General features: G+C 36.8%; 1 protein-coding gene and 1 pseudogene across 2 annotated transcripts; one reads left to right on the top strand and one right to left on the bottom strand.

Annotated features, from left to right (window-relative positions):
- Nucleotides 1–2,751: 2,751 nt before the first annotated feature.
- On the top strand, nt 2,752–4,679 carry LOC143633612 (putative NADH dehydrogenase [ubiquinone] 1 alpha subcomplex subunit 12). Its single transcript, XM_077101877.1, has 5 exons — nt 2,752–2,825; nt 3,555–3,656; nt 3,964–4,055; nt 4,321–4,430; nt 4,516–4,679. Exons 1-5 carry the CDS (start codon nt 2,752–2,754, stop codon nt 4,672–4,674), a joined length of 537 nt encoding a protein of 178 aa, XP_076957992.1. The 3' UTR covers nt 4,675–4,679.
- Nucleotides 4,680–7,708: 3,029 nt separating this feature from the next.
- Nucleotides 7,709–21,093, bottom strand: LOC143633618 (THO complex subunit 2-like; annotated as a pseudogene). The gene is made up of 31 exons (XR_013153695.1): nt 20,950–21,093; nt 20,728–20,853; nt 20,591–20,632; nt 19,289–19,348; nt 19,138–19,200; nt 18,852–18,932; nt 18,286–18,357; nt 18,166–18,213; nt 17,997–18,065; nt 17,751–17,884; nt 17,528–17,603; nt 17,203–17,396; nt 17,033–17,113; nt 16,755–16,953; nt 16,431–16,658; nt 16,260–16,340; nt 16,070–16,189; nt 15,917–15,976; nt 15,710–15,837; nt 13,447–13,543; nt 13,243–13,371; nt 13,036–13,139; nt 12,754–12,934; nt 12,475–12,635; nt 11,799–12,405; nt 11,293–11,397; nt 10,772–10,944; nt 10,623–10,686; nt 9,073–10,220; nt 8,239–8,539; nt 7,709–8,122 (listed from the first exon to the last, which is right to left on the bottom strand). The product of XR_013153695.1 is annotated as a THO complex subunit 2-like (transcript).
- Nucleotides 21,094–22,672: the final 1,579 nt, after the last annotated feature.

Here is a 22,672-nt window from a genome sequence, read left to right as displayed (position 1 = left end):
ATCTTGGATGCATACCCGCATCTTCGCATCCTGATACTTAACATACTGTATGAACCGATCCTTCCACGCAACAAAGTCGGTTCCTTTCAGCAATCTTGGGGCCTTTGTAGCCGACCCCGCTTCAACTTCCATCTTGACAAGCTCTGAAATGTTGATTGAAGACATCCTTCTTGAAGACTAAGAAACCGGAAAAATTCTGAAAAGGGCGAAGTTAGAGAAATTTCTTCGAAACAGTACTGTAGGCGAAGTTAAGTATAACTTCGCTTAAGTAATAACTTCGCTGGATCCTCCTTAAATTCGCGTAACTGGGCGAAGTTAAGAATAACTTCGCTTAAGATAAGCGAACTTAGAAAATAAGCGAACTTGAAGAGAACTTCGCTGAACTAGGCGAACTTGAGAAGAACTTCGCTGAGTTAGGCGAAGTTGAGGAGGTAGGCGAAGTTGTGAATAACTTCGCTTCTCCTTATATCTTCGTTGAAACCCTACGAATCCTGACGGCAACTTCGCCTGATGAACAGCAACTTCGCCTGACGAACTTGAACTTTCTGCAGATCTAAAAAACGGATTTTAACGACGATTTTGACGGTTTGAAGGCTTGAACACACTGGTAGGAAGCTAGAATGAGCAACAACACCACAAACTCGTCCCGGTAATACCCGAAATGAGACGAATTCTACACCCGCGTGAATATCCCGAACCACACAATCGAGCAAATGCTCTGATACCAATTGTAGGTTCCCTGGACGGATCACACGAGATATCCCGATATACACAGGTGCGGAATCCCTGTGTAGATCGTTACGGACGTAGAATATAATCACACAAACACACGTACACACGATACGAACAAAACTCACGTTATATTGATAACTCGAACCGTGTTACTTACAGACTCACGTCAATAGACTCACGTAAACTGAACTCGATCAACCAAAACACTAACTGATCAACTCGTTAATCGTAAACAGTAAACTACTTAAATACACGACAACTTCGCCTCAGGCGAAGTTGTCCTTAACTTCGCTCGTTCAACAAGTTCGCCTAGGCGAACTTGTCAACAACTTCGCTTGGTTAACAAGTTCGCCTAAGCGAACTTGTCAACAACTTCGCTTCTAAACAAACAATTACATAAACAATATTACAGACTCGATTACAGACTTTATACATATGAACTACTGACATCTATGCACCAACAACAGTTGTAGCACCTCAAAGTGTCTTTGTTAAAACCCACCTTCTGATTATTTGGCATGTTCCAATTATTTCTTCCAGTTCTCTTAGTAAATTTCTTGGCTCGAAACACTGCCATGGCGATTTGCCAAGATATATCCATTTCCTCTGCATCATCAGGATGAATTTGATCAAGTTTGGCAACCACAACAGGTTGAACCAAATCTCCAGCAAGGAAAGCATTGTAACAGTTAATGAATCCCGCCATTAAAGCAATGTTCTCTTGAGTTTATTTTGAAATAACGGGAGTCTGATTGGGATTCTGACTGGAAGAAACACCAGACGATTGAGGCTGAGCATTAGCAGTGGAGGATAGACAAGGTTTAGCAAAGAACACTAGTGCAGGTTATGGTGAGACATGAAAATATTGACCCTGACCTGAGTGGACTTAAACATCGAGAAGTTGGGTTGAGGTTGAAATTTATGTTGTCCCTGAGTGGTCTTGAATGTGGAGTAACTATCTTGGGAGATGAGTGCATTGTTTGAAGCAACATTGTACCCAGCTGCACTGTAGGAGTTTGCATTGTTTATAGCACGCTACTTGTCGTCCATGTCACATGCTTTGATGATAGCCATGACCTCAGACAGTGTTAACTTGTTGAGGTCTTTAGTCTTCTTAATGACAGCAACATTCATGTCCCAACTTTGAGGTAATGAATTCACCAACTTATTGTTTGTTTCAGCAGCTGCTAAGTTGATGCTAGCAGATCTCATTTCGGTCACAAGAGCTATGAACCTCTGAAGCTGAGTTTCTAACGACTCTCCTAAAACATGATTGAACATATTGAATTTTTGTTGTAGTAGATCTTAACGACTTCTTTTCATGTCTTTGTTTCCTTCATAAACTTCAATCAAGGCTTCCCACAGTTCCGTAGAAGATTGTAGCTCTCTAAAGCCCAGGGAAATCTCAGGTGAGAGTGCCATAGTTAAGGTTGATAGGGCCTTTTCATCTTCTTCCATCTTGGCAAGATCATCATCATCATACCTAGCAACGGGCTTTACAACAATCTCAGTAGAGTTTTCCTTTTGATAAGTGATGATTTGGGGACCCCTGACTATGCTTCTCCATAATTTTGCATCTTTCATTTTAACATACTTCTCGAAACGAAACTTCCACTCACTGAACCCCTCATGAGACAGCAGACGGGGTACACGAGTAGTGGTCCCCATTATGCAGTCCAGTTCTTGTGGAGCGAAGTATTTGATGACACATTGCTATTGATTAATTGATCCATTTTGATTAAATTAGTCCAACGGTATATAGGGTCCAAAGGCTCAAAAGTCCAACACACAAGGCCCAAAACAAATGGATCAGGCCCAAACAAGTTAACTGATTGCGTTGACCGGGAACCATTATAGTTGACCGAGAACCACAAAATGTTGACCGAGAACCCAAATCTTTGGCCGAAAACGAGTAAATTTGGCCGAGAACACTGATTTTGAGCCGAGAACGACCAAAGTTGGCCGAGATCTCTTGTTTTTGACTGAAATCTTCTTAAACAGGGCAGAGAACTATGTTTAATGGCCGAAATCTCTGTGAAAACTAGGGAACACAGCCGAGATCTTTCAAAGGCGCGTTTTATGATCTTATTTTGGTAATAACGAAATCCCTGATTTTATGGGATTCAAATTATTTCCAAGTAAAATAAATCTTTGACCAAAATAACTATTTCCTTCTTCTCCTATTTGGATCTCGCCGGAAGAATAACCAAACCACCAAGGTACACAGATCTTGAATCTGTTGATATCACAATAACGAGCCTGAATAGGTGTAAGGCTCTGATACCAATTGTAAGTCCCGTGGAGGATCTTTCAATATGATATCAACTGATCTTGATGTTGGTGCGGAAATCCAACACAAGATGATTCAAGAACAAATAACAAGAACACGATGAGCACCAAGGAATGCTTTAAAACACACGTTATTATTAACGCCGGGTGCTTAAGCACTTTGCTTACAATACTCGTCTAATACACTAACAATACTAGACGGCCGAAACCACTAACTGAGCAACCAACCAAAACCCTATACAAAAAGTTCTATATACAGGATAGCTAACATACTAGCCCAACAAGAGCCCAATACAAAACCCAAAACCAAGCCTAACTAAGTACAAACCATCAAGTATAGACCCAACAAAGTATCAAAGTCAAAATGTCAAATTACGTAAAATTCACTTAAGCACAAATAAATATAGAGGGGCATTTACATATAATTATAAAAGGATGAAATAGTAATTAAATATTAGTATGAAAAATATGTAATTTAAGGTGAGGAAATAATTGATAAAGTTGTGTTCTTTAAAGTAAAAATAAAAGGTCAGGGGTGTTAGGTCTTTGGGAGGCGAGAGAAGGGCGGTGGTGAAAGGCATCAGAGAGAGGGGTCTCCTCAATTACGCACGGGACCTTCGAGAACAAGGATTTCTGTATGTTACTTACTCTTATCTTCATCATCTCTTTATTATTATTATTATTATTATCCTTATGTTGTTGTTTTAGGATTCATCAGATCCATTTCATTATTTCTAACTTGTACGCTAGGGTTTCTAACTTGTAGAATCAATCAATCAGTTGTGTCTACCTAACTTTATTCTTGTTTCTGATGGGAATCTTTTGTAAGTTTAAACTCCTCCATCCTAAGATGATAGATATACTACTCACGTTTATTATTATTATTATTATTCAACACCACTTATCTGCAACTATCATCTTTTTGCTTTGTCAAATTTTTAGGCAAACCAAGATCCACAGCATCGGTGCAACGTTAGTTGGCGTCGATAAGTTTGGCAACAAGTATTATCAGAAGCTTCAAGGGACACAATATGGTCACTTTTCTTCCTTCTTTTTGCTTTTCTTTAATTAATACCCCCTTCCCTTCTTTTTGTTTACACTCTATAGTCATTATTCAGTATGTTGCATTGAGGATGCTATTTTACTAACTAATAATAATAATAATAATCTATAACTTTATCTTATATATAGTAAAACGTCAAGCCGCCTTATGTATGTCTAACTAGTGATCTTCCACCCAAATAAACCAAGTGTTTATTGGCTATGTTGATTTATATTTTTCTCTTAAATGCATGACAGGCAGACACAGGTGGGTGGAATATGCATCAAAGGACCGTTACAATGCATCTCAGGTCCCACCCGAGTTGCACGGTTGGCTGCACTTCATAACCGATCACACTGGAGATGAGGTATCTCTTAACGCTTGTCAGCTCTATTCTATATCATATCACGGTTTAGAAATGCAAGGTTAAAGCAGGCTTGTGTGTGTTGCAGCTTTTAATGCTGAAACCGAAGAGGTACGGTTTGGATCACAAAGAGAACTTCTCGGGTGAAGGTGATGCATACATCTATCATTCCAAGGGCCACACACTGAACCCTGGTCAGCGAGACCGGACAAGGTATCAGTCTTGGCAACCCACCAAGACCCAGTGATTATTGTTGTTGTCAGCCTTGGTGTATTTTAAGCCATCAATAAGTGCAACTTTTGCGATTTGATAAACTGATTCAACCTTGAAAGCGTTCCTTTGTTTTGCTGTTTTTATGTTTTGTTTGATGAAAGTGAATTCGCTCCTGAATTTGTTTGATGTGCGGCTGTCATTTTACTTTTAAAACATAACTTATTCACTGATTAATTAGTTTTGTAATGCTCACCTTAAAACCGATACAGGAACATGTGTATCCTAGTAATGAAAAGGTGCTGAAGTGTTAAAAGTGTTGTAATCATGATGTTGAACCGAAGCGGTTCTCTTCCATTTGCAGCTTGGCTTGGAGGAGTAACATAAGCAGCAGCATTTGAAGCTAATGTAATGACGATGGTGCGAACTTCAAATCAATGAAGGCTGCATCGCATAATGAAACCACGTCAGTATGCCAGCAATATAATTTTGATAAGCTGTTGTCAGTCAATGAGAATACAACAAGAGTGCCGGATCTTGTTAAGATAAACAAACTTAATACTTTACTTCATTAACTAAATAAGTCATACAAATCGTTTTGAAAATATAGTGTGTATATAAATGGCGTTAAAACACTTTAGTAAAAGATGGCAAATGCAAAGATCCGGTAAAGGGTTAAATTTAGTGCATATTGGGTCTACCAAAAAACACGTTTCTGTCCAGTTTTTTAATACATTTATGCGTTAATTATGACTGATTATTACAGTATGAATCCAAATAATTGAAGGATTTATTAGACTAGTAATTGTTTTGACGTATTTTGCCTTTGATTCTTTTATTTTGACCAACCTGTTTATAGAAATATAAATAAACTCATTTAAGCTGCATCAACATCAACCAGTAGCCAACTGCAAAAAAAACATACAATTAACATAATTATATAAATCTTCAAAAGTGGTTATAGGGCTCCAAGTTCACATAATCAATTCAAGTCCAAACACTATTTTAATAGATAATAATACTGCCCAAATATACTAATAGTGCTACTATTTATAAGAATACTAATAGGTTTGCATTTGGTCCAACAACAAAAGTGTAAGACGTAATTTTTTGGTCAATTTATTTATTTGGTACCACCTTATCATGACATATTGCATCTTTATTACTCTGTTCAGAAGTTTATGCCTAAACATTATAATCACAAAGAAAAAAAGGCATTGCTAAAATTTTAAAAAGATGGATAATTTTCAGTAATTTTAGAAGACTCCTCTGGTTCAGGTGTGTCTTGATGGTGGTGTAGCCTTGTTTCATCTCTACCACACCAAAGTTAGAAATACAATCACAAAAACTCGTTAAGAGGGTCCAAAGGCTTGAAACCCGTAGACACACCAACGCACAAGTCAGTCGGGGCCACAATGAATGTCATACGCATATGTAAATATCATGTATCAGTAGTAGCAGTAGTGCGTTGTGTGGCATTTACATTAAACTACATTAATTCAGAAACTGACACATAACACATTTTGGATAAGAAAAAAAAAGGGGGGGGGGGGGGGGGGGGGGGGGAGGGCGCAATTGCATGCTTCCACATCTAAACTTCCAGTATTGCATATTTACTCAACCAAGTCTAAATTTGAATATTTCCCCTTGATTAAGAAAAATATCAAATTTACCCATTTTGATCTTATTTTAAGTAAAACCACATTGCAGAATGACTATTGACCCTTACTTTTACTAAAACTTAAAACAATTACTGTATTTACCCTTTTTTAAGTAGTTTTTGATTTATTTTTTTTAACAAACCTTTTTGGTTTTATTATGTTTCGCAGATGAGGGCTCCTTTTTTACGCTTTCTGCGTTTTGACTAACACAAATGATAAAGAAAGAGAAGAAACAGAAACAAGGTGGTATAAGCATATGAGTTTACTGGTGTCATTGCACCACCCACACAAGAATGAAGGCGAAGCGGTCCATGTCCAACTGTTCACATGGCCATCTTGATGCAAGGAGAATCGGCTTCAACCTGAGGAGCATATGTGAACATTTATTTATTGATCAAATAACAAACAAGCTGTAAGAGATAAAAGTGGGATCGCCAACTTGGGCTCATTCTTGGGAGTAATGAATCACAGTGCCTGTTAGTGGCATTTTCCTGATAAACTCTCCTCTTGAAATCAACCGAGCCGACATTTTTGTATGCAACAAGGTACACAAAAGCAACACATTTTCTACCATATATCAGAAACTGAGAAAATTATTATGCAAAAAAGGAACCTTTTTCTGAGATTTGAGGCACAATAGTGTTAAAAAGAGATTACTACCTTGAGCATGTCATTTATTCAACATTTTAGATTCTCAAGTCTTCAACCACCATTTTCTCCAATAATCACATTTTGTTAGGTATAAAAGATAGCCTCATCTACAAGCCCCACGTCTATGTTTTCGATGCAAAGCTCTCTGGGTCTTTTTGGAATTTGAGAAGTTGGCTTTGAGAGGCGTTGTGAATTGACGACTTGGGTAAATTAATTTTCATTTGGCTCGGGTGTATGTTTATAGACCAATCTAACTAATAGCTAACGTGTGATGTGACCTAAGCGTGTCCTTGCATGTGTGACTGACTAGATTATGAATTAGGCTAGCTTATTTTCCGTTAGTAAAGGTATATGTGACATGGAATAATAAAGACTTCATCTTTGAAGGAATTTCGGCTGAAGAGGGTGTCATTGTGTGGCTTTAGACCAAAAGTGAAGGGGAGAGAAAGAAAGATAAGAGTTTGGGCAAGCAGAAGGAAGCAAGACCGATAGCCAAGGCTGTTGTGTCATGAGTCTCAGGGCCGGAACAAGAGCTGGCGACGCTGTTCCTAGTGTGGGCACCAAGAACCAATGGATAGGCCAAAAGGGTGATTAGCACAGGTCGTCAAGGATCGACTAAGCAGAGGAGCGAGTGTTAAGCCGACAAAATGTGATCATGACTTTCAACAGCTAGGTTTCACATAGAAGACCTGGGTTGACTCACTCAAAACTAATTTGACACTGTTAATTTTAAATCGCTCAAAAAAAAGGAAAAGAAAAAACTGTCAGCGTATTATGCTTAGTAATACTGCTTGAAATTTCACTTCAAAATACTATGAGTAATATCAACTACTTTGTATAAAACCATGACTAATATGTTATAATCCTATACCCAGTGTCTGACTCGTCTCGAAACAAAGGGCCAAACCAAATATTACAAAATCTAATGGGTTCATATTAAAATTGTCTACCACTCAAAACTTCAGATAAATTATAAGCGTACATATTAGGCATCGAAAACCCCTAGTTGACTACTTATTTTGACTTTCTACAGTCAGAAAGTCAAAATAAAATCCATAACACAGAGACAAACAATCAACACATATATGATGATGTTACGGGTATCATTTGCGGTGCCTCCTCTTTGGTTCAACCCTCTGTCGTTTTTCGTCTTCCCATTCTCTGTCATACATTCTAAGATACATGAGTTAAGGATACACCATAAATTACATATTTGCCATTTCACCAACTGCAATTCAAACAAAATATTAACTAATAAAAAAAATAATATATTTAACATCCAAGGATACGGGTCAGAGTCGCGACGGGCCATCTTGGTGGGTACATCTTTCACATGCATACGGGGCGGTTCTTCCACATAAGCACGCGGAACGGGTCCTTTACGGTCTCCCCGGTCTCTTGTGACATCAAATGATGACGTCAAGTTAATATGAAGCGGAGGGGTCGGAGCAGAAGCCACGGGTGAGTATTCACCCGGCTCAGCTAAATGTTGCTCTCTCTTCAGTTTTCGCCTGTTTGATGCATTCACATCTAACTCCTCCTTCATTGCATGTCTCTTTCTCTCTCCATGTCTCTTTCTCTCTCATCCATCTAATTATATAAACCATGAATACAGCAAATTAATAAAAGAAACAGTTCTAATAATAATACAAGATCTAGAAGTGGGGGTTCAAGCGACCCAAACCGCTCGTGGGCCACTGGAAACCAGCTCGCTAAAAGCTTAAACCGGGCCGCGCTTAAACAAGCCCGAGCCAGAGCCTAAATATTAGCTTGTCTATTAAAAAAGCCTGAGCTTCACTTATCGAGCCCATTATTTTAATGAGAATGATTTAATATATTTAATTATATATTTGTATAATAATTGATTATTATGAATAAGAGTAGAATAAAAATAACTAGATAATATATATTTTGTTATACATAAAAGTTATAGTTAATAAATATATGAAAATAATTACAAATATAGATAAATAAATAAATAGTAAACAAGCAGAGCTTAAGCTTTAGAAACAGAGCTTGAAACAATCCGAGCTTGCTGTAAGTTAAACAAGCCAGGCTCAAGCCTAGTCGAGCTCGGGCTCGGGTTGTTTACACCCCAATCTAGAAGTGGGAAATAAATATACCTTGTTTGAAAATGCTTCTCGGTCTTCTCGTTTCCTGTCTTGTATTTCTTCTTCGCGTCTTCGCTTTGCATCTTCTTGAGCAAGTAACATATTTTCCTCAGAATGCCTGCGTTCTCTGTCATCATGTCTGGGAGACAACCTCTGCGAATGTCTGGTTGTTCCAAATCTTCTATCAGAGTCTGGACAACATGTGGTGGCAGGGGCGGTGGCGGTGGCGGTGGTAAACTTTGACCACGAAACCGGTCATCCTTGTCGGCAAGATTATCATTGTACCGCCCCTTGTTTCTGTCGTCTTTACTTCCTTTATCAGAATCCCGATCAACCGACCTCTCTCTGCTGTATCTCTCCATTGACAGGTCTCTTGACTTTTCCATCATATCATCTCCATGATATCTTTCTCGGTATTCGCGATAGTATCTTTCAACTTTCGGTTGCTTATCGTTATTTTTTATTGGCTCGTCCTCGAGCCTCTCTCGATCAGAAAACCGAGCATCAGGCTCGATGTCCCTCGAATCGTGTTCCCCTTTTCGCCTCTTGATAAACCGGTCCTGGTCTTCAGCCGGGCTCATTCTCTTTGTTGGTTTATCATTGGTTTTTGAAGCGTAAGAGTTTTCGGGCCTTGGAGAATGAGTGGGCCGAGACGAGGCCCGCCTTTGACCATCCGTGGGTTCCGCTGACTCATCTTTTGCTGGTGATGATCTAGAGGATCCTTTTGCAGAAGACTCATGAACGGGCCCAGGCCCACCAGGTTTAGGTTTAGTTTCGGTTTTTACAAGATCTTGCTTTGGTTGCTTTAGTACAGATGCAGTAAGAACCGATCTTTTCACACCTTTTGCGGGATTCTCAGAATCGTCAATCTGCTTTTGGGTTTCGGATGATCTGGACGGTCCAGATAATAAGGAAGCATCTGAACCATTATTTAGTGAACTGCCTTTTCCTTTTTCATGTTTGGTTTCTGAAGGTTTTGTTCTTGATGTGTTGGAATCATGATGTTGAACTGAAGCGGTTCGTCCATTTGCAGCATCGCTTTGAGAAATGTTAGTGGTTGTTGGTGGATTGACAGAAGCAGATTTTGAAGCTACTGATGACGGTGCAGGCTTCAAATCAAGATAGCCCATCCCAAACTCTTCTTCAGTGACCCATGAAGGCTGTATATGGCATAATGAAAGTACATCAGTTATTATTACTATATGAATCTCAATAATCTTTTTGAAAACAATCTTGATAGTTTGCTTCATGAATAAATAAAAGTTGTACAAATTGTTTTGAAAATTCTGTGTATATACAACATATACATACATACATACATATATATATATATATATTAATTATGATTATGACAATTATTATTACTATATATGAAGCCAATAATTGAAATAAATGTATGCAATAGAAATAGATTTCGGGTCACTTTTAACTTGTTTTCACTTTCTATATATATTTTGACCATTTTAAGATAAAACACAACAGAATCGACCCATTTAAAAAAGATGGGTATATTACCACCCCTACACTTAACAAAGGCAAATAAACTCATTTAGCATCATCACCTTTCGAGCAGCCAATGCTGCAGCAACACCAGTAGCCAACACCTTTAGATCTTCTCTTTCATCACTCAAGTTTAGCAACCTAAAACAGAGAGAATAGAAAATTAAAGTCCAGTATCTACCAATTTGAGCAGATGAACCAGAGATGCAACAATATGACCAAATTTACCCTTTTCTCAAGGTTGATCCCGCTTTTTCGAGTAACAGGAAAAACATTTGAGACTTTTGTAAGCAAAATAAGAGCGTTCCGAATTTCCATGTATTCTGTAGATTCCAAGCACTGGATCAATAATCTTGTAATTCTTTGACTCCACTTCCAGTGCACCTGCAAGAAGTAAACGGATACATTAGAGATCATAAGCACCGGGCAAAATTTGATCATTGAGCATATAAAATTTAACATCAATGAGTATACACAGAAAACAATATGGGTTTGGATCAAATACAAATGAAATTAACGTGCTAAACGTGAGAATCAAGTAGAGTAATTATGTAATTACTTTATGATAATTACTCTATGATGTAATTACATAATTACTCTACTTGTATATATAATTACTCTACTTGATTCTCACGTTTAGCACGTTAATTTCATTTGTACGTTAACCTTCCCCAAACAATATATAGCGCAGGTGTTTACTAACTTAATAAAATCTCTTGATTGCCAGCTCACCTTGATGAATTGGCTATATGTGACACGCTGACTATTTGGGTATCTGTAACAGACAGCGAATCCAGGCATGTTACCACATTCACGTTCATATATAGATTCATCACTCTGCACAAAAGGGTGAAACCATAGAGGCAGTTAAGTATTTATCTATAAATAGGTCAATTTGGCTTTCTCGTATCTCTAGCGGGTCAAACAAGTTAAGCTAATGATCTAACTAAAAATGATTACGGGCCGAAGGAATTATATAGTTTAAAACCTTTCAAAAGTACTTTGCACATTAAAAAGTTTAAAAAAAAAAAGACAAAAAGAATGGTCCCCAAGGTCGGACCAACACACACATAACCTTATGTACTCACCAATAATAAACAGTTTCGAGAGTCTGAATCGTGCTTTACACTAATAATTTTGGAATGTTCAGAAAAACTAGATGAAAATGTTTACAAGTCTACCCAACCAGAAACCCGTTTACATGTTACCCATAGGACCTACACATATTTTGTAATTACCTTCCAGTAATAAGCAGTCTTGAGGGTCTCAAAAAGAAATCTACCAAGGCGGCCCACCTCATACTCAGTGCAACAGCATATCATCGGTTGTAACGTTTTACATATAAGAACATCAATATGATTGACTGTGTTGAAAAACGGTGTGCCCAGTGAATGAAGAGTGTTAACAAACATTGCACAATAAACCGCATCAGGCATGCTGAATGTACATCTAGGAAATATACACCGTTGAAGAAACTCCATGTTAATCTTCAATGTATCAGGGCAGGAACTCAACCACTTATCTTTCTCACGGGCCAAACGTCTACGAACAGATGCCACATTTTCTTCATGTTTCTGCAGTTCACTAGTTAACTTATCTAAAGATTCTTGTATTTTTTCTTTATCTTTCTTTCGTTTAGTGATTGCTGAATTTGAATTATCAGAAAGTTCTTCCAAAGCTTTAAGAGCTGCATGCTGTTTGGCTATCTCAGACTCATAACGGTTTCTAGGTACATAAAGATCATATAGCGTTAGCCCCCAAAAAGTGGCATATAAATCGAGAGAGAGACTGTTCCAAGCTTTTGATGGCAGCACTGTTCTAACTGTATCAAGAAGATCAGACCACCTGCCAGAAAAAGTCAAATTAGACCCAAATAGCAAAAAAAAAGACTTAGAAACAATATCAGAATATTACATTATGGGTTTGCGAGGAAGACCAAGATCGAGTGTAAGTTCACCATCTTTCCCTGACGCTGAACTACTTGAACTCTCATCACAATCTAATGGCCAAAGAACGTCAGATGTGGTCTGACATCTGAAGAGCCTCATCACGGGTCGATAAATTAAGAATGCAACCTAAAAAAAGTATATAATTTAAAAAAAGGAGCTGTTAGGCATTGGCTAACTAAAACATTGATACAAATTACAACTCTGTGTGTGTGTGTATAAGAGAGAGAGAGAGAGAGAATGGAACCTCTGGTTCAAGGTGATATAAGTGTATGAGATCATGAAGATCTGGAATCAACTGAGCATATGAGTTTATTGGTGTCATTGCACCACATAAAAACTCCACATATTGCAGAAGCGATCCGTGACATCTATCTAACTGTTCACATACCATCTTTATGTGAGGAGAATCAGCCTCAATCACAACCCTGAGCAGAAATAGCAGATATGATTACTTATTGACCAAATAACACGCCCTTACTAAAAGCTAGAGATCAATTCAGGTCAAACGAGTAAAACTAGTACTCACACAGAACGATGCTGAGCAATAAGTAGCAAAAGTGGAATTGCCAACTTGGGCTCATCTTTAGGAAGCAATGAATCGCGGAGCCTGTTGGTGGATTTCATTAAAGCCTGCAGAAAAACCAGGTCTTAAAAAGCCAAAAAAAATACACAGAAAAAAATAAAAGTTCAGGTGTTAACGTTCCAACATCATGTGACTAAGAAAATAATAAACCTTATTGTTGCGGGTTGCACCAAAAGAAGTAGCCTGATAACGTAGAATCTCACTTCCTGCCATAGCATCCAACTGCTCTTCAGTCATGTTTTCTGTGTACTGAACATTAGCCATTTGCTGAATAAGTTCCTGCAAAATAAGGAACAAGTTCATTAACATTTGGTCAAATGTGTTAGGAAAGTGTAGTTTTAGATCTGGTTGTACCTGCAGGAGAACAAGCTCAATCCCACTCCCTTTTTTGAGCTGATTTACTAGATACTGGAATAGTCCCCTGAGTTCCATTGATGGATACTTCTTACACCTGCAAAGAAGCATTTTGTAGTTTGTGAATCACGGCTAAATAATATAATCAGAGCAACTAAGACAAGAAACTAAAACCTAAATGTATGCTGTCACATATCACTATTGTCATATCACAAAGACCAAAATTTCAAACTCAAGACAATGTTGCAGTAATGGCTGGCACAACATACATAATACAGCCTCAACTGAAAGTTGAACTGTTGAAGACACGGAAATAGGAAGAGAGAGAACTTCTGACACCAAAGTGTAATTATTAATAGTTAAAGTGTGAATGCAGTTGAAGCTAATTCTGTTTTAAGCCCAGTACTCTTAAAGAGCTACTATGATCACTTCCAATTTTCTGAAAAATAAACGATTTGACCATTTCATAAATTTCAACCCATTTGCTACTAATCTATCAGAAACTTGAACGCTCTGATACTCAAAGTAGCAAACTCACAAATCGGTACCTTTGAAAAAACTCAGCCCAGATGCAAATTATGTGTTAAGTTTATGTGTTAATGGAAAAAATGTGTTAAGTTTATGTGTTCATGAAAAAATGAGTACAAGCAACAAAAAAAAAATTTAAAATACATTTATAAATTTGTAATAAAAAAACTGATTTCACATTATTACATGGTAATGTATTAAAAGCACAGTGATAATACTTTACAAGTTGATGCAAATATGGCAATCTACTGATGGAGAAAAATATAGACAGCTTCACCACTTTCTTTTAGCAGCAATATAGAAGCCTCGGGACAGTAGAACCAAGAGGATCAGTACCACCATGCATTCAATGTATGACATACAAGGATACACATAAACGCCAAGAATCTCACAATATTTCCATTTCAATGTACGAAAGTGCATAATCGATTGCCAGTAGCTTTGGTAGATGAAGCTTAAAAAAAACTTTAGCATTCACACACTTGATGCCTTTTTGGGAAAACAATTCATGCATTGCCATATGTTCGGCATGACTGTTTCGATTGAAAGGCTTTCCACAAACCACAACCCAGAATGAACTAACTAGAAAAACCACCATGGTGAAACTCCATCTTAATAGTAAAAGTAGAGCACGTAAGGCCCGTCATGGGGGAGTTTCGATTGAAACTTATGTCAGCTCCAACCAATAAGAGAAAAATGAAGAATCAACTAACACCCACCAAGTCAAGCCAAAAACAGGTAAGGACCCTAACTAGCGACCAGCTGTCTTCAGTTGCCACACATTGACCAATTAGCATACAAGTCAAACCCCAAGTGTTTCCATATAGAATTATTCTAATGCAAGATTTGAAGCCCATCATACAAAATGAGTCAGAAAGGACAAGGAGTCCATGCCAACAAAAGGGTTTCACCTATCTTGCCACCAAAAGTCCCTTCTTCAAACAGATATATGGCCCAGCCCACCTATACTAGCATGCTGTCTTGACATAATTTCTTTCTAGTACTACCATGAGCTACAAATCTTGAACTTAGTGACCCCAACTATGGGAAACAAATTACCAAACCCATAAAAAAGAATCCCCGTTCATATCGAAAAACTTCCATCTTTTTAACAAGAAAAAATCCAATCATTGATCTTGCTTCTACCCAACACCAACAAGAGAGTTCGTTCTTTTGAAACAGAGAAAAAGAACAAAGGACACCAGAAAGATTAGGGTTTTAGTCTCCAACAGACATCAAATGGATAGGCTACACCCAGGTTTTTCACTTAAAGTTTCATCTTCCAGAAGCCTGCCCCAGAGGCAAGCTAATTATGGGACTTCTTAAACCAAGAAAGCTCGAGAAAATCTGAATTGTTCATAGCTTTAACCATGCTGCTGACAATCCACGATCCAGTCGGTAAATATTGCCATGAACTCTAAACACAACGACACTATATATTGGTAAAAATGTCACACCAGCAGTAAAGAACCAACAGAAAAAAAAAATCACAGATAAACACCTAAGCAAAAACAAACATATCAAAAGGCAGGTGTCAATCACTTGGTAACAGGTACCTTTACACTCAAGATTTATCTTATAGTCTAAATAATCGGATTTCCTACAAAAAAGTTCCAATATTCCACAGGGAAGATACGAGATTATGAATGTTGGCCGGTAGCACATAAAGATCAAACTATCCAAGGGTAGATTTTATATAAAAAGAGCAGCAAAAAAGGAAGAGAAGATTACATACAGATCACCCCAAAATGATGCCAGAGATTGAAGCCAGTCTGATAAGTTAAGACCGTCATCTTTTAGCTTTTCACGACCACCTTGCACAAGACGTTCAATCACAACATATTCCAATATATCATACTCAAGCTGCAGAGAAACCCAAAAAGATTACAACAGAGTGAAATGATTCAAATAATGAAAGCAAGCAAAAAAATCAAATACACACCTGTGTTAAATATTTAAATGCATCTACGACTGGAGCAATCATATCCCTGTACGCCTCTATCTGTAAATTTGAGTTATAAAGATAAAAGTTAAAGAACACAGAGAAAAAGATTTTTCTAGAACAATGACAGGATGGGTATTGTGGACCATATACCTGGTGAACAATGGTCCGAAGCACAGTCATGGGATTTGCATGAGCTAACTTTGCAACCATCCTTCCAAGCTGCTTTAAGTTTTCCTATGAAAGCCGTTTCAAGATCCTTCTGGTGTCCAACTGCAAGAAAAATATACGATGAAGATAATTCCACAATAATCCAAAAAAAAAACTGAGTCTAATATATAACCTTTGCTGTCTGCTTTGCAGATAGAACCATGGGGTTGCACTCGTCATCCTTTTCCCATTCTCCATATAAACGATACCTCGCCTATCACATGAGAGTCATTAACTCATTCATCCCATCAAATGCAGAGTTAAAAGTTCTTGATAATATTATAAAATCTAACACAAAGCGAACCTCATATGGAAGTAGGCTCAGCACAGCCCAAATCTCTTGTCCAACAGCTGGATTTGCTGGTATTAACTGTAGTGAAGGAAGTAGACACGCACCAAGTGCTTCCTCAAGGTTTAACCTAGCCTCATTTAGATGAAGCCGAGGAGTTCGGTTTTCACTCAGATTAATATCATCACCAGAACCGACACATTTGAGGGCAGAAAGATAATAACCTCTCAACACTCTGCATACCTAATCATATAAAAAAATATATATATAAATATATTATCACGATCACGATGAAGAATATTAACATAGCTTGAAATTACAAATAATAAAGTCGTTCACCTTCTTAAGTAGCAATGCATCACGGTGAAGATAGGGTCCAACAGAACTAAGCATCTCAAATAATTCTTTGGGGAGATCAATAAATGATCTTTTAGTTAAGTTAGTATCTGTTTCCATGTAATCAGAGCCTCCTTCTGTAGATCGAAGTTGTGGCTGACGAACAAGTTCGTAAGCAGGAGAAATTGTTTTCTCAATAAGCCTGTGAATTGATATTATTAAATATCAAAACTTGTAAAAACAATACCATCTGGTGTTTAAATCAACTACTTTATATTTACCTAAACAAGCCTTCACAAATCCGAGTATGCTCTACCGGATTGAGAGGGGAGAGACGGCGAAATAGCATGTTTGCATGATACCTGTAAACCAAAAATACAATTCAAAACAATTTGGTTTACACTAACAGAATCAAATATACAAGATTAATACATTACAAAACTGAGCTTACCAGTCATCCACAAAAAGAAAGCCTATAAGCAAGCCCAAAGTTCGACTGTTTTCAAGCTCGGAAGACCGCTCTGTAACTGCTTCAGATTCCATATCTAAAGCAGCAAAAAGATCTACTGTCACGTCTCCTTGTTTTTCATCATCCATAAGATCCTTTCCAATAGCAGCCAGGTTTATTTTGCCAATCTTACTAGCCTGCATATAAGAACAAAATATTGAAAAAGTAAAGTATTTATAACTATAAAGATCTACACATTAGTGTATGTGAATGCTCATTTGGCAGTAAAAAATTAGAGAAATGGGACAAATTGTTGAACTCCATTTACCTCATCAAGTCGTTTTGCAGAAAAAACATTATAATGATCAAAGGCTTCATCATCATTGGAAAGTAGATGTGCATATCTGGATCACAAAAAGGAAAAATATTGCAGCAATTTAGTCAATAAGCTCAAGTGGTCCAAGTAACTCAAAAAAAATATTCTAACAATATGAGAACAAAAGTTATCAAAAGCAATACACAAATTGGATGAATGTGTTCATAATACTCACATGCTATCAAGATCTAAAAATTCTTTCTTAACCAGTAGTGCAGTTAGCTGATAAAGTCCAAAAGGTACGGTATTATTTACTTCCATACGCTGATAATATTGAAACTTGAAACCAAGAATTTGTGAAGCGTTAGACTGCAAGAAACATCCAAGAGAGATTAGTAAATTCTTTTTTATTTACTTTGATAAAAAAACTTTGAATATCAACATCTGTCATTCATATATAATAAAACAGAAAGAAACACACCTTGGGGAAGATAGGAATCAGGTTCAAGAAGACATTGTTATCTGGCTGAAGTTCAAAACACTCTAATACCTGTAATACTCAATACAAATCAATGAATACGCATGCCCTAATTGTATTCTCATATAAAATATAAGCATATTGATCAAAAACAGAAAGAAGAGAGACTTACGATGTCAAAGACACGATTTGGATCCAAATTGAAGTGTCCAATTAATGACTGCAAAAAATAACAGGTGTGGGACAAGTAGGAAAGAAAAATGTATTTCAATAATTAAATTCATGTTCAAACCTTAATTATGCCAACTGTTGCTGCTGATGCATTTGGAGAGCAAACTTCTGAGCCTTGACAGAGAAGGGTAACCTAAAATAAGCAAAACAGTGACTTGCAATGTTTAAACTTTTCAATAAAGCATACAGAGTTATATGGTTTTCAACCATTCTGCTCCTTTCTACATAACTGTAAGGTAGGCCAAGTTATAACATAACTTAACAATTAAACAGCACACTTTTTGACTGATAAAAGCCAAAAAAAAAAAAGACAAGGAAACCTAAAATGTAACAGTCAAAATAGATAGTTGAAGAACTTTATGCTTAATGTTATGTGTAAGAGAGAGATAAATAACGGATTCTGAATACGCTTTTAACATCTAAAAATTTAAGCGGACTTTCAGACCCAACATGTACAATCCTGAACTTTCACTTACCACAAATTGAAAAGGCAGATTTCAAAAGATAAAAAAACATGACTGTATACCCTTTTGGATTCTTAACAATCATATAATAACAACAATAATAACATTTTAGAACAAGAGATAAAAAGCAATCAAAAATTTTAAACAGGAGGTAGAACGATACCAGCTTGGCATAGCCTTCACTCTCTTCCCGAAGAAGGTTGAACTTGGTTTGTTGATAAAGAAGACGAGTGTTAACCCTAACCTGTAAACAAAAGCATATAATCATTCCATGATCAGATGTAATTTAATCCAATCCAAATCAGCATTAATAAGTTTTTCAAACCCAGCTATTGGCAGAAGTTATTTATAGAAAGTTCAAGTACAGAAGTAGCAGATACAACTGATTATAAAATATGTAAGACGCAATAACAAATAAACTCCACATACGTGTACAGGTTCAAGCCTACCTCTTTTGACTTCAAATCAGCAGCTTTTATCTTAATCATCTCTGAATCCCATAGAAATTCTTCCTGAATCAGGTGGTTTAACCTTAGTCTCCAACAATATTTACTAATTTAAGTATCAATGTAATTTCTATGAATATAAACATTAAATTACCTCACACCGTTCATGGAAGAGTCTCAAAGGAACCACAGAGTGTTCCACCATCCACTTTGCCTAAGTAAACAAAAAATATATATAAGTAATAGCATGGGACTGGAAGAGATTACTCAAGCAACAATGCTATAGACACTCCAAAAAAATAAAAATGAACAGGAGCTGATAGAAACTCATAAATCATGTGATGATGAGAATTAACAGTGTCTAGTAATCTACTACCATGAAGGCATGATTACTAAATTCATTTAACGTATATTGATTACTATATGTTGAACCAATCTAGTCTGTTTACATATTAAACAAGTTGGTATTAAAGGAAGCTTGCTGTGCAAGGCTACGATTGAGACCGATTTGGGTTACGAGTGTTTTAACTCTTTTACTAAGTTTGATACTCTAATTATTCTGTTAGTGGATAATTAGTTTTTATTTGGTTTATGTTTATCTAAGTGGGTTAAGATACTTACGGTCTAGTTTGGTTTATCTATTGCGTAAGATTGGAATCATAATAGGTTTGGGTCATGTGGGTCTTTTTAAAAGGCTCAAAGTCCATGTAATGTTTACAAGTTTGTTTTTCGGTTTGGTTTACATAATAACAAAAGAATTCACATTTCGTTTTCTTTTTGTTTGATCCTGGGCCATTACAATGCTCATGTTCAACAAAAACATGCATTAGTGTGTTGGAAGTAATGAGAAGAGTGGAAGTGTTCATTGACATTTCTAAAGTCATAACTAAGCTATGCCAAAAAAAAATACTCGTTTATATATGCCTATAAAGGAAAAGAGTAGAAGTTAACAAAAGTAACTTGTTTATCTAAATCCTAGTTACAAAATAGAAAAGTGGATTCTCTTCTCAAAAAATTTTGCCAAAAGATACTCGTCTGAAAAATGTTTTCTGCTTTTTTTTTTACTTTTCACTAAAATTGTTCCTAGAAAACAGGGCAAGTATTAACCAGCTAAACAGTCCCTCAGATTCTTGAATAATTCTTCCCAACTTAGCTATTAATTAACCATTGCAAAACTATTTCAAAATCACTTTGTTGTAGTGCTAAGATCATCAAAACATGCATGCCTTTAACATAAATATATATCTAATGATACTGAGCACATATATTTATACATCTCTATGTTTGCACAGTTGAACATAGACTTATCCATAAAAATATGTCTAACAATACTGACCACATACATCTGTGCATCGCTATGACTTTAAATGAGCACACACGATCATCAATATCAAATAGACTATAACCATGCATATTAATACAACAACAAAAAAGATGAAGTTAGATGAATACTGACCAATTTAATGAGACGTGCACGATATTCTCCAGGCATTGTAAGCTGCGAAAAAAGGTCCAATGGTAACATATAATAAAGAAAAGACCTAAAAGCAGTTATTGAATGTAAATAGAATAAGAGAGTGTGAAAATACTGACATCCTGAGCCATTTGAGAAACAATATCAGCTAAATATGAAGACACATCTTCTTCTTTATTATTATTATTATCAAACAACAACTCCAATGCTGATTTACACTTCTGAATCGGAAGCTCTCCTCTAACCTAATAATAATAATAATAATAATAATAATAATAATAATAATAAACATACATAAGTAAGTAAGTAACAAGTACAATAATAATCATAATAATACTGACTATGTTCCAGCAAAGTTCGTAGAGATATCGAAGAAGCGAGGCCGGAGAGGGTGGTTTAAAGGTGGTTCCGTCGTCGGTGATGTACTTACACTCCAACGCCATCATCATTCAATTTCAAACCCTAGCTTTTCTCTCTTCAAATTGATTGATATTATTATTATTATGGAGGGGGCTAGGGCTATATAGAAGAAGACGAAGATGTCGATGAAAGAATTTGGGGGTTTTCAACTTGGCTTGCTATTTCCCCTCGCTCTTTTTGGTCGGCCTTGTATATAGAACACAATAATGAATTCGATGTTACCAGATTGGTTAGGTTAGGTTTGTGGCGTTGCGGCGGCGAGACACGAATTCGGTTGTTGTCGATTAAGCTTGTTACGTCACCAACACTAAATCAAAAGCTACAACTTTGTAAAGATTCAAAACAGCATCGGCATACATACGACTCAAAATCAAAGTGACACGAATTAATGTGATCGCTATCGTTCAGGTTCGTAGTTTAAGTATGGCTAAAATAAGGTTACCTTAGAAATGGGTTCTCTGAATGATAAGAGAAATATGCCCAGTAGCAAACATGGGCCCAAATTAACTATGACTAAAGTATTGGAGCCCAAAAGAGAGTACTTAAAAGGCCTCCCAACGTATATGTTCCAGAGTCTCATTTAACGAGGGGAGGGGAAGGAAATTATGAGAGAAAAGAAAGGAGACGAAAAGCTTATTTTTGTGTTCCCGAGTTTAATGAGAAGGAAAGGAAAATCAAGAAATTTACATATTTCATGTGTTCCCGAGTTGAGAGAAAAAGAAAAGAAAGTTGTTGTTTTACTATCATACCCTTTAAGTAAAACTAAAATAAAATTAGTTTTAAGGGTAATTTAGTAATTGAAAAGATTTTCTCTCCTAATCTCTCCAATTTGGGAGGATGAATATATGTTTAAATTTTCTAGTATTTTCCCTCCCCTCCCATTCTCTTCTTAAAAAATCTCTGAAACATGATATTTTAACATTTTCTCCTCATTTCCTTCCCCTTCCCTCATTAAATGAGACTCGGGAATGAAATCAAAGGTTCAAGGGGGTTGAGGACTTACCACATCGATCTGAATAAGTTAGTAGAATCAACCCAAAAGAAAGGGTTAGAACAACACATGTGACATGCCATGCCGTTGGAATGGATGAAGCCTAAGTCAAAGAGAACAAAGGTCCAGGAGAAAGCTCCTAGGTAAATAACTAGCATATAATAGTTCTATGGATATTCATTTTATATCAAAGATGCCCCCATGGCTATATAAAAAGTGGAAATCTTCCATTTGTACTCACTCATTCCCATATGAAAGAATAAATACCCACAACCATTTAGTCGATCGAAGTTTAAGGTGGATCACACAAGAGGTCGAGTAGAGACTTGTTTTGAGTCCATTATACTCGTCATAAATAACGAGCACAATGGACTAGGGAGACTTGAAGAGCCTACCTGGGAATTGGGCTCTTTGAGTTGGGTCACAGCCCATTTAAGTGAATAACATGATACCTAGCCCAAAAAAAGAGACCCAAGGACAAAGGGTATAATAAAATAAAAGACAAGTCAAAGGGGTCAGAAGTCAGTGTACACATGACTTGGGGGATGTCCCAAGGCACGCATGCTCCTGGAGGTGAGACAATATCCAACGAAAAAAAGGAGGCCAGCTATAGCCCTAGTGGGGAAGAAAAGAAACCAAAGGATAAAGAAATG

This window comes from Bidens hawaiensis, unplaced genomic scaffold (genome assembly GCF_021521415.1).
Source record: "Bidens hawaiensis isolate Kalapana, Puna unplaced genomic scaffold, B.hawaiensis_p1.1 tig00006807_1, whole genome shotgun sequence".
Lineage (NCBI taxonomy): Eukaryota > Viridiplantae > Streptophyta > Magnoliopsida > Asterales > Asteraceae > Bidens > Bidens hawaiensis.
The sequence above is the reverse complement of the archived record's forward strand: the minus strand, read 5'-3'. Positions and strand labels throughout refer to the sequence as shown.

Excerpts from the sequence above, each read along its gene's own strand:
- LOC143633612 (XM_077101877.1), top strand. The coding sequence starts at position 2,752 with ATGGCCGAAATCTCTGTGAAAACTAGGGAACACAGCCGAGATCTTTCA. Across the intron at positions 4,056-4,320 it reads GCTTCAAGGGACACAATATG|GCAGACACAGGTGGGTGGAA; the intron begins GTCACTTTTCTT and ends AATGCATGACAG. Across the intron at positions 4,431-4,515 it reads CCGATCACACTGGAGATGAG|CTTTTAATGCTGAAACCGAA; the intron begins GTATCTCTTAAC and ends TGTGTGTTGCAG.